The 12,088-nt window shown below is 45.2% G+C and overlaps 1 protein-coding gene across 2 annotated transcripts in view; it reads left to right on the forward strand.

The window, feature by feature from the left end:
* Nalf1 (NALCN channel auxiliary factor 1) overlaps window positions 1–12,088 on the forward strand; it is a 458,551-nt gene that overhangs the window by 422,183 nt on the left and 24,280 nt on the right. For both annotated transcript variants that reach the window (XM_041673781.1, XM_041673780.1), the window contains exon 2: window positions 7,322–7,493. In XM_041673781.1, the coding sequence (XP_041529715.1) occupies window positions 7,322–7,493 (172 nt within the window). The remainder of the gene's footprint in view (window positions 1–7,321; window positions 7,494–12,088) is intronic.

The following is a 12,088-nucleotide window of genomic DNA, read 5'->3' on the forward strand; positions in this document are numbered from 1 at the left end:
CTTCTACAAGCATGGTTTTTCCAGGCATGCTCTGTAGGACTCACACACATTGTTCCTTAAGTGCCGGCAGCTTGCGGCATTCAAACCCACTCATAGCTACATGAAGATCAAGGCACATAGGTCATGGAAGGCTCCATAGAAGTCTGAAAACATTATAAACAAAATAGCTGGCAGGCTGAAAATATGGTTCCACATTCCCATTATCAAAAAAGAACAGGGGTCAGTGGTGGTGCAAGACTCAACCAATCATAGCAAGTCTGAAGGGCATCGGTACCACTTGCATAACCAAGATGGCTTTGTTATCTTTTGTGAAAGAGAAACTGAGAAAAATATTACATTTGAGCTGCAATTAATTGAAAATACCCAGTATCCCAGCTCTGTGGGAAGGAAGGAGAGGGAGAGGGATCTGAGCTCCAACTAAAACAGAAGTGTCAACAGTGACCTTAAAGAGCTTCCTATGTTTTTCTAATGTTGTTGAGTAGCCCATTCTGTTTTTTCACCTATTTTGCCACAATCAATCAGAAACAACATGTCACAGGAATGCCCACATACAGTCCGCATCACGTATGCCCCACATGAAACGCATAATGTTGGGTGGATGTAATGTTTTGTGTGTTACTTGGGAAGGCACATTTTTACAATTTCAGCGTCCAATAGTGACAGATGTCTTTAGACTGTATGTCTGGCCAGGAAATTGAATTCTGGCTTCTCAGTTTTGTATGGTCTCTCATGCTACACATGCTAACAGATACCTAGCAATTGTTTTGCTCACATTGGAAAATACAAAAGATTTTTCTGACTCAGGATGATTTGAAATAAAAACAAGGTTCTTAAAGTCACAGCGATATAACCAAGCTGAGTTTTCACAAGTACCGATTCCTCCCCATTGTAAGGTCACGTGCATGCTCTCCCACTCGGGATCTCTGCAGCAGCTCCCCGCTTGTGACACCTACAGTCTGATGCTCTGCTGCTTAGTCAGCATGTCAGCAGAAACTCCAGGCCATCACTGCTGTCGATTGTTTGACTGACAGGCCAGTGACCCAGGAGAGCATCCCCCTCGACAGAGAAATGGAAGTGTTCATGCGTGCATCACGCAGTGAGTTTTGTTTGTTTGCTGCTTCAGCTCATGTGTGAGGAAAACAGGCAGAAGGGGCTTTGCAATAAGACAATGGGAAGAGAATCTGTCCAAATGTGCAGAGAGAAATGAGGGAGGGGAGAGAGGAGGTGGAGAGAGAGAGAGAGAGAGAGAGAGAGAGAACGACAATATGTCATATCCAGGTGGGTCACATTCAGAGTTCAAGGAAAAGGTAGATTTTTGAATTGCGTTCACAGTATCTTTAGAAGTAAGAAGATTAAATTTTATTTAGAATTTAAATAGGTATCTTAAAATCTATCCCAAAGCCAGGAGTATTGACACACATCTGTAGTTTTAATACCTAGGAGACTGAGGAAGGATTGAGAGATCAAGGCTAGCCTGGTTTATAAGGGGATATGATCTTAAAAATCATTAAATAAAAATAATATATATTTCAGTTTTGTTCTAGAATGCCCCTTCCCTACCAGTTGATTAATACTTGAGTTTATATGTTGCTGAAATTTGCTTATCTCAATATGAAATCAACGTTTGCTTATTCTGTCCATTTTTTTTAATCCTTTTTTGTAAAGAAACTTGAGGAAAATTACCTCCTTGGTTAGGAATGTTACCTTGTTTACATGGGGATAATCCCCACTTGCTACAGTTTCCTTTGATCGTCAGCCCATTTTTCATTTCAGATCTGTAATTTTAAAACAATTCCCACCACTGTCAGCACTGTGACACAGATCTTTATCTGTGCCCGGTTTACAGTTACTCTTGATATTATTTGTAATAGAATAGAATTTATTAATGCGCTTATTTAAAAAAACTCTGACAGAGAAGCAAAACGTACAACGCAAGGCCAAATGGCGAGTTTTACATTTTCGCACACTGTATAGACATGTTTGTCAGGTTCTGGGTCAGCTGAAACAATTTGGGCTGCAAACACACATCTGATAGGCAAAACTGAGAGCGTTCTTCGTCTGTGCAGTGACCTGCTTTATCGTGGGTATGAATATTCATTTTGCAAGCAGATGATTCTTAGAGCTAACTGTCCAGATTTTCTGGTGTAAGTTGTACAAGCTGTGGAAGTCCTTTCTGGATTTAACGGCGTTGTATTTCAGTGTCTGGCGCACTTTGTGTGGGGATTTACTCTGAGACTGAAACTGGGTATAGCCTTGTCCTTCTGAAGGAGCACATTTCATCTCTGAAGCGTCTGGAATCCCTAGCTCCAAAGCTTCCTGTTGCAGTTTTCCAGGACCCTTGTTTGCAAGGACGACAGTTCCCATCTGTCAGAGTTGTCAATAATTATGCCACGGTGGTGATAATGGTTCTTCAACAGTACATTTTGTTGTTTTTGTTGTTAAAATGCCTATCTGATGGGTATCTGGTTTTGGATAAGACAGAAGAGAGCATTAGAAATGTTTCATTTTCTGCTTCTACAGGAGAAGCAGAGCTGCCTGCCTTCCTGGGGCTGCATCTCAGCATGCTTACAGTACAAGTCCAAGACCAGAGGTGTCTCTTTCTGCATTAGCTCTGAAGAACACCACCCTCCCTTTTCTCCTCGTCCTGTGCCCTCAGAGAACAGGAAATGTCTATGTCTTACCAACTTCCCAGGAATGAGATTGGAAAGGGGGAATGGAAAACAAGAAATAACCAGCCAAGACCCATTGTCAGAAATATTCTAGGGAGAATTCCGAAGTCCTGTCTTTCAACTTAATCATCCATCTTAATTTGTATAACTTAATTTCTCTTCCATTTTACCTAAAATGCCTATCTGATTTTTTTTCCTGATTTTCTGGGCAGTTGTGGGGTTTAAGCTGCTGAAAACATATGTTTTCTGAATTTCACCATTTATGAAGAAATACAGGAATGTGGCCCCTTCCTTTTGTGACCCAAAGTGGATGGAGCACTTAAGACACACTGAATGAGTTATTAACTGTATTTTACTGAATCCGGAACACTATCTGAATATGTGTACTTGTGGTCACGTGTGCGCGATGGGGGTGGTTATAGAAATTGCTGAGTCACACCTGTGGGCACAGGGGAGCAGTGTGAACGACTGTCATCACTGAGCAAGGCAACAGCCTCACACTTCATCCAGAGCTCTGCTGCTTAGCCTAATTCGGTTGCCTTGAAAAGCGGGGCAACAAAGGACACAGAGCCCATCCGTTTCCGGATTAAAATAGGACAAGGCTAAGACTGGCCAGAAAGAGTGGATCTCCCTGCCTAGAATAGGAAGGCCAAACTTAGCCCGCGTAAGTCGTGACCCCTTTGCATGCAACTTCATCAGGACAGACCTGGTTTCATTCATTCACTGAGTCATTCATTCAGAAAGAGGGTGAGCCTCACCCACTGTCCCTGTACAACTCCATCAGTGAGTCAGCAGACATGGTTCTTGTCTTTGGAGGTGGGGGTGGGAAGAAGGAGTAGGGAGGAGGCAGGATTGTTTCATATGGTCATTTAGATAAAACTCATTAAAACCGTCTTCTATAATTTAAGCAAGCTCTCCATCTTACGTGTTTATGCAACAGAACTGAGAATTTACATGATTTATCTCATAGCGTAAGACACTAGAATCCCAGTTCAGCCGAGCCAGGCGTCTCATAAACGCCCGACCAACACACTGCAGTTAGTCTCCCGCCAACTTGGGAAGCCGGTGTGTTTTACCCTGTCTTACAATGAACACACTCGTAAGTCTTCTGGGTATTTTACTGATTCGTGTTTATGTAAGGAAAATATTCTAAAACACATAAATGTGTAGAAAGGCATACTAAAAATGTTCAGCAAAGTCTGTTGAAAATGTCTACAATTGACTCTGCATCTGGGTAATGGAGTAACTGGGTGAGGGAGAGAGTGGAAGAGAGAGAGAGAGAGAAAGAGAGAGAGAGAGAGAGGGAGAGAGAGAGAGAGAGAGGGACTGAGCAAGCGCACTAGAGAGTCAGAGCTAGACAGATACACTTCTTAATTGGAGGCGGTTGTTAATTTGGGTAATAGACAATTCCAGGTACATCTCTGGCTCCTTCCTCATTAGCTAAATCATTATTCACGTCAGCAATTCATAAAGTTTGAAGCTTGTGTCAGAAACTCATAAATGTTGTGAGCCTCTGCCGTACTTTACGTCTTTCACTGTGGGGGGTGGCTGTGTGTGCCCCTGGCAGAAGGATATTGCGGAACAACGGTAGATGTGCGGAACATACTTCCACATCCAAGGCTCACCCTAGAGGAGGCATGTTTCTTCTTTTTCTCTCCTTCCTTTTCCTTTTCTTTCTCCTTTTCTTCTGATTGCTTTTTTTTTGTAACAGGTCCTCACACAACTAAGTAAGACCTTTAGCATGGCCTCACATCCCTGGCCCGTTTTCATTTTTGTTCCTTTGTTTGTGTTTTAGAGATAGAGTCACACTAAGTCGTCTGGGTTGGCCTTGAATATAAAGCACAGGCAGGTCTGAACTCTGGACTACCAAGGATCTCAGGGCTACACCATCCATTCCCGCTTGGAAGAGGTGCGGCCCCCAAACGCCAGTCATGGAGTAACATGACCTGATGTTGACCTTCACATGACCGTGGTGTAGACTGTGATTGGGTTTTCATGTGTGGAGTGGGGCTTGGGGTAAGACCATCAAACACCCCCCCCCCCTGGCTGTTGTATCTGCTGTGGGGTTGTGTCCAGATGGTGTGATTTCTCTGAGCTTGGTTTACATGTGTGGAGTGAGGGAATTTGCATGGTGTGCATATGGAAAATGCCCGACCACCACCGGTCAAGGGCTTTCACCTCACCGTCCCCAGCACACTCTGGCCTACTCTGCTCCTCTCTGCTGCAGTCACTCTTCTCCCTATTCTGATCCCTTTGCCAGACCCAGGTCTCTCTCTATCACAGAATGCTCTTCCCTCCATCAGCTCACAGAAGCTGATCGTCACTGCTTTGCACGGAATTAGCAATCTGCCTGATACATCTTCCATTGCCCACATAAATTTGATTTGTATTATTTTTTATGACAAGGAGAAGTCCTTTTTTTAATTGGTTATTCCTAGATGTACGTGCCTCATTGCCCCTCTCAGAATACCTTGCCACTTTGACCCCACATTAAAGAGGGTGAATACATAAGTAAAGGTGTTTGTAGTGATATTTCATTTGCATTTTAATAAATAAAGCTTGCCTGAAGTTCAGAACATAAAACAGCTTCACTGGTCAGCCTTACAGACCAGCCAGTGGCGGCACACACCTTTAATCCCAGGAGCCACACTAGTTCTCCATAGAAACCAGGTGGTAGTGGTGCATGCCTTTAAGCCCAGCACTGAAGATGAATATAAAGACGGGAGGAGACAGCTCTCAGACACAGTCACATTCTGAGATTCCTGGAGGTAGGATTGTCATTTTGGACTGAGGTAGAGAGGTAAGAGCCAGTGGCTGGTTGTTTTGCTTTTCTGACCTTCAGGTTGAACCCCAATTTCTGTCTCTGGGTTTGTATTAACCATGCTATAGGCATATTGTCACGGGCACATGGTCAGCACACAGCAGCTCCCTGGGAGAGCAGGGACAGTTACAGGCACCCGTCCGTTATACAATTCACTTAGTGGTGTATTCCCAGGCCTGAGTCCACTCTTCCCAGTACACTCTCCAGATTCTTTCCAGCATGTTCTGTTTATAATTTTTCAAGTCATTTTTTTTTTTTTTGCAAGAGTACGGAATTGCCTTCTCTCCTGAGCACATCTTTCCCGGTTGATGCTGGAAGATTCTAGCAAATGTCCTCCGTGCCTGTGTTGCCTCCTTTATCACAAACATGTCTGCACGGGGAAAAGATAATTCCTTCATTATATAAAAACTGTTCCTCTGCCTTAATCTCTCAAGTGACGCTAAAATATTTCTTCTCTGTCCTCGCTGTTTTGTTTTGTTCACACGGTTTCCTCTGACTGATTTCGGTACCGAAATGCCCTTTCTCCAGTGGGAGTTGTCTGTGGCGTATCCAAACATTCAGGTCCCTCACAGCCCTGAAGAGCATGGAAGCTGGCCACGGGTGAGGCTAGCTCACTGTCGGAAGTGGCGCTCCTCTGTCTGCACCCTTCAGTCTGATGGTGAGAAAAGCTGCTCCTGTTGCTCGCTCACTGGCTCCTTTAAGCAAAAACAAAAATCTGAACTGGAAATAAGTTCAAGGCAGAATAAACGTGTGTCTGGCTCAGACAGGCAACGCCAAGGGAAAGGATGGATGAGAGGCTATGCCACGCTGTTGTCTGTGGGTAAAGAGCAGACGTATACAGGCCAAAATTTGACACGCAGACACATTGATATACAGTTAATGCTAAACTATCCATTTTTCAAGGTAGAATATAATACACGAAACGTTACCTTAATAGTGTTATTTACCCCCTGGAAACAAACAGAATCTTCCACTGTTGTTAAAGACCTGGGGGGGGGGGGAGGGGAGGGGGAACGGGACGGATTTCACTGATCTATGCTGCTTCATTTAAATTTAGATTTAGTTCATGGCAGAAAAAATAAAGTGAATTTTCAGATGTGTACTCCCTCCAGTAGCCACCACACAGAAAGAGATCAATGAAGCCACATGTTAGTAAATGACGTAAATACTTAGCAAACATAGATCACACTGGGTAAAAGGTCAGGCCCTGGTGAAGGGACCCTCTGTCCTCTAAACAAGTGGAGCATATTACGTCTGATCTGTGCTGAGTGTTTTCGCTTTGGGTGAGGTTTTTTGGTGCGTTTATGTGAGTCACCAACGCAAATACCCATATTTTTGTTGTCGCTCTGTGCGTTGGGGAAAGCAGGCTGTAACCAGCTCACAAGCGTCTGCATTCCCTGCGGGTCGTCCTTGTAAAGCCCTTAGCGCCATCTAGTGTCCAAGCGAGGTATGAGACGTGGGAGAGGTGGGGAAGCCACTGGATTTCTCGGCTCAAGGCAGTGAGTTAGCAGAGAGAACAGGGGGCTTATTGCGTCTTTACTTCATATACCACTGAATCCTGAAAATGTTAACTTCTGCTCAAATCCAGGGTGCTTCCAATTAAATACTTTTCACTCTTGTGGGACTGTGTCCAATACCGTTAGCTCTCACTGCAGATACTCATAGCGTTATTCCCTCGTCAAGACGGCCAGTGCATAAACCACGCGCCCTCTGAGCTGTCTCCTGACCTGTGTGAAAACAAGCATACTCTCCCAGTCGAGCCTTTCCCTAACAAGAGACGCAGCGGTAGCATTCCCTCCACAACGCTGATTCTTCTCTCCTTTCTTTTCAGATTGTCTACAAAGCCTGGCTCTGCTCCCAGTATTTTGAAGTCACACAGTTTAACTGCAGAAAGACAATTCCATGCAAGCAATATTGTTTGGAGGTGCAGACCAGGTGTCCGTTCATATTGCCCGACAATGACGAAGTCATCTACGGAGGCCTCTCCAGCTTCATCTGCACAGGTACGGCTGGGGCCCGGGCTTGCTTTGGTCTCCATCCATCTGTGGCTTCCTTTGGCTCACATAACCTGGAGCCCGCACAAACGTGTTTTTACATGGCCTCTCTTCTAGAAGAACAGAAAAACTTCCCAAACTGACCTAAACAGGGTCAACCTCTCCACCACACATCAACCCTCCAGCTGTGACTCTCTGTGAAGGTCCCATGAGGATAGCTGCAGGGGGAACATACTTACATGGTTCCTGTGTGCGTGTGTGTGTGTGTGTGATGAAGTCTGTCACCATATCTTAATCGGTATTGAGAACAAAAAGAAATGTCAATCTGGGTCACATGTGTGCATATTGGTATGTAAGAGCCCCAGGCAGGTGATCTCTGTATTTTCTGCATTATATATTTCTACTTCTTTTGGAAAAGAAAAAAGAAAACCTCAGACCGGGCAGGATGTCAACACCAGCACGTGTCTCTAGAAACCCATGAGCATTATGTAGTTGAGGCGGACATGGAATCCAAGGTCAACGCTCAGAGCTGTCTCCACCTGCAACAGCTTGGTGATGAGAACAACGCCCTTACTAGAACACGGTCCCCCCTGAGTTCCTTATGTACTCTCAGAAGAGGAGGGATGGCCCAATTTTCTAAACTATTTGTCTTGATTTATCTCCTGCTTAATGTTTGAGTTTTGAACATAAAAATAGTCTGGGGAAACCAGAACGTTCTCTTTGTATTTGAGCTTTCAAACATTCCCCTGAACAGTGGAAGAACGAGAAAGATAGGTGTGTGCAGGCAGGTACCTGCTGCTTGTCCTGACTACCTGGAACTCAGTCCCTGGGGCCAAGACAGCAGAAGGAGAGAGTCCACCCCTTCACGTTGTCCTCTGATCATACATGTAGGCACACACAAAATTAATTTTAAAATAAACAAATATAATAAAAAATAAGAGGCTGGAGAGAAGGCTGAGAGGTTAAGAGCACTTGTTCTTGCAGAAGACCTGGGGTTGCTTCCCAACAACCCCACAGTGGATCACAACCCACTGTAACTCCAGTGCCAGGGGATCTAACGCCCCTTCTGACATCTACAGGCATCAGTCATGAATACAGCATACAGACATACATGTAGGCAAACCACTAATATACATAGCATAACATAAATACATCTAAAAATAAATAAAATCAAACAATGACAAGTCGATATGCTCATTATGACAACATATCAGGTGGTTCCCAGGTCGCCTCTGTCCAGTGTAACAAACCACCAAGACAGAGTCAGTGCCCTGAGAGCCTTCCCTGGGTGACAGAAGTGTGTGTGTGTCCCATCATACAACCTGGCAATAACGGTCCCCAGCCCAGGCCTCTGCACATGCTGAGAGGATGTGGATAAGGAAGTGTACAAGCTTGGCAGTAACAGGTAAAAAAGAGAGTGGTACCTTAGCTCCTTCCCTCACATCATGCAATCCTCCCCTGGTCTGCTCAGCAGATCCCACCAGATGCTCGTGAAGACGAAAGCCCAGAGAAGGTTCGGGGTTCATGTGTTGACCTATCATCTCCCGTCTCTATTCACGTGTGTAGCATTCTTTGCTCTGGACACTTTCAAGCTATTGGGATGCAAAGGCAATCACAGGTTTCTTCTGCACCAAAAGGTCTTGTGTACAGCTTGCCTTTTAGGTTGTTAGGGGTTTTGTAAAGTCTTCTGGTTTGTAGCTGTAATGACATCTCTAAGGAAAGGTAACAGAGAATTCTGTCATTGGCCTAGAAGAATGCCGGCTCCTTGGAGGCCTTTGGAGTTGTGTGGCACTGAGCGCTCAGAGGCCTCTCTGCTGTTTGCTTTCTGTCAGCCTTGGGACCTTACATCACCGAGCTCAGAATGCTACAGTTAGCTTCCCAGACACAGCACTGAAATCCTGTGAGTTCATACAACAGAAAGAATCATGGCTCTCTTCCGGGGTGGAACAAGGCTTTGACAGAAACTCTGTGTCCAGGCTGATCACTGGCACTTGTCATCCCATCTGAGGTTGCAGAGTCGCTGCAAGACCTTATACTAACACATGTATGATCTTCCTTGCCTCCTGACCAAATGAGTAGAGTTCCAGGTATGACCAAAACCAGACTCCACTTCTGGAAAATCAAGACAGCCGGGCAGACCTCTGCTGAAGCTCACAGCACCCAGGCCAGACTTGCTTCTGGAAGAGCGGGGGCCTGCTGGATGGAGCTCAGTGCTCTCTGCCCAACTGCTGTGTAAATGCTTCCTAAGTTTCTTGTTGAAGAGCCACACAGACCCCCACACACCTTGGAGTGCATGTGAACCAGCCATACTCCTCTCTGTGTCGTGAATAAAAGCTCTTGTAAAGTTAGGAGGGAGTGGGCTCAAAAGAAAAGTCAGGTGTAACCTCTTTACTGTGGCTACTGGTAAGCCAAGGCAGCCTGGTTGGCTTCTCACGGTAGGCACACAGACACACATACAGCACAGAGCCCACAGCAAGCACTTAACAGTCTATAAAATAACACAAAATAACAACAAAAACCCGCCATCTAAGTCAGGACGGTTGCTCCTTCATTATGACTTGTGAAAACAAAGTGGTGTATGTGAACGGGGGTGCTTGTTTGTTTCCCAGCCGCCCTGACCCAAATAATCACATGGAAGCTATATTAATTCCAACAATGTTTGATCTATTAGTTCAGGCTTCTTATTATGTAACTTTTATCTTCCAGCCTGGCTATATTCTGCCCTGCCATAGGCCAAAGAAGCTTTATTCATTAACCAATAAAAGCAACATATAGACAGAAGGACCTCCCACATCAAGTGAATAAGGTCATTTATCATTAAGTTTTGAAAGAGTCTAAGTCAATGGTTCACAATCTATGGGTTGTGACCCCTTTGGGGGGGGGTCACACATTAGATATTTACATTACGATTCATAACAGTAGCAACATCACAGTTATGAAGTAGCAGCGGAAACAACATCATGGTTTGGGGCCAGCACAGTATGAGGAACTGCATTAAGAGGTTGCAGCATTAGGAAGGTAGCGAGGCACTGCTCTAAGATCCATTCACAAGATAATGCTCAAAGCTGGCACTGTTATTAATCTAAGAGCCTGAGACTAGACAGATCATAGGCCCTGGAAGAACCTAGTGCTCTCACTCTGATAAACAGGCATGTATTCGAGTCCGAATGAGTGATCCACAGAGCCACACATTCATGTGCCTCTCCGCCCTCCCCAGAGAAACTCACTTGCAGTAGATAGTGGCTAACAACTGGTGGAGGCGCAGAGAACAAGAGACCAGGGAGACCTCAGCCCTAAATGTGGCATCCACATCACATCCCCTCCTCCCAGGGCTTGGGATGACAGCGGAAGAGGCGGAAGGATCTTGAGAACCAGAGTCAGCACAAGAGTCTAGGGAAAGAGTGGGTTGGAGGTGAGGGGACAGAGGACAGAAGCTGTACATAGTAGCTCAATTTTTGTCACATCGTGCACAAGAAGCGTCACGCTCAAACCAAGCAAAAGTAGAGCATGCTGGGGGGAGGTGGACCTGAAGTCCTTGTCTGGGTGAGTGACTATTGGTGGTTGATCGCTGCTAGGAGAGGGAGGACCAGTTTTCTTTAGAGAGTGTCCCCTGGTTAGTCGACCATACTCCAGAGGGAAACTATACACCAGAGAATCTATGGGCAACAGAAACAGACTAGATTGGGAAAGAGAGAGAGAGAGAGAGAGAGAGAGAGAGAGAGAGAGGCCAAGGCAGAGTGGGTAGGAGGAGAAATATTTGGGTGGAGCTAGTAGAGGGAGCTGATGTGATCAGAATATGTTAGCAAATTTTTCAAATAACTAAAAAGAATGAGAAAAATGAAAAGAAAAATGAAAGGGGCAAAGGAATGCTGGATTTTCTTTGGGTTCCACAGATTTAGTGAGAGTGGTTTGCTGTCGCTTCTCTCAGGTGAACATAACACTGAGAACCACATGTGGTTTCTGCTGGGTGCTGCAGAGGGGCCGGTTCTGTTTAGGGGTAACCCAGACTTCAGTGGGGCCCATTAGTTCCCTTAGACACAGGTGGACGCTTCTGACTCCTTTAACCACAAACACGGTATAGCTCAGGCCCAGGGCTGGCAAAATCTTGGTAGTTTCAAATCACAAATTTTCTCAAAGCATCCAAGAAGTTCAATTCATTACTGAATTAATTTAGAATTAAATTCAACATTTCAGCCCATTGCTTCCTTTGTTTCTTGGAGCCCAGGCTAACTCTAGCTTCTTCTGTAACTGAGGGTTACTGATCTCAAATGCCCAATCCTGCTACCTCCATCTCCCAAGTACTTAAGTAACAGGAACTCAGTGCCTGATTTCCAAAGCACTGGGGATCAAAGCAGAACCTGAAACATGTCTGGCTGCCTGAGCCTTGTCCCCTGCCCTGGGGCATCTTCCTTACAAAACTTAACCATATCCTGAACGTTAGCTCTCAGAGGTAGTGTTGTGATCATCAGTAGAATGACCTGACCCTTATTAAGCCCGAGACCAATTAAAGAGTGGAGCAAACTGTCCACGGTGCTAGAGCATCTGACTCGGGAGCCGAGCTCACCGCCCCCACGTGTTCTGCCCACAGATCTAGTTGGCAAAAA

This window comes from Microtus oregoni, unplaced genomic scaffold, assembly GCF_018167655.1.
Source record: "Microtus oregoni isolate MIOR12 unplaced genomic scaffold, Mior012 000024F_ref0000369, whole genome shotgun sequence".
Classification (NCBI taxonomy): domain Eukaryota; kingdom Metazoa; phylum Chordata; class Mammalia; order Rodentia; family Cricetidae; genus Microtus; species Microtus oregoni.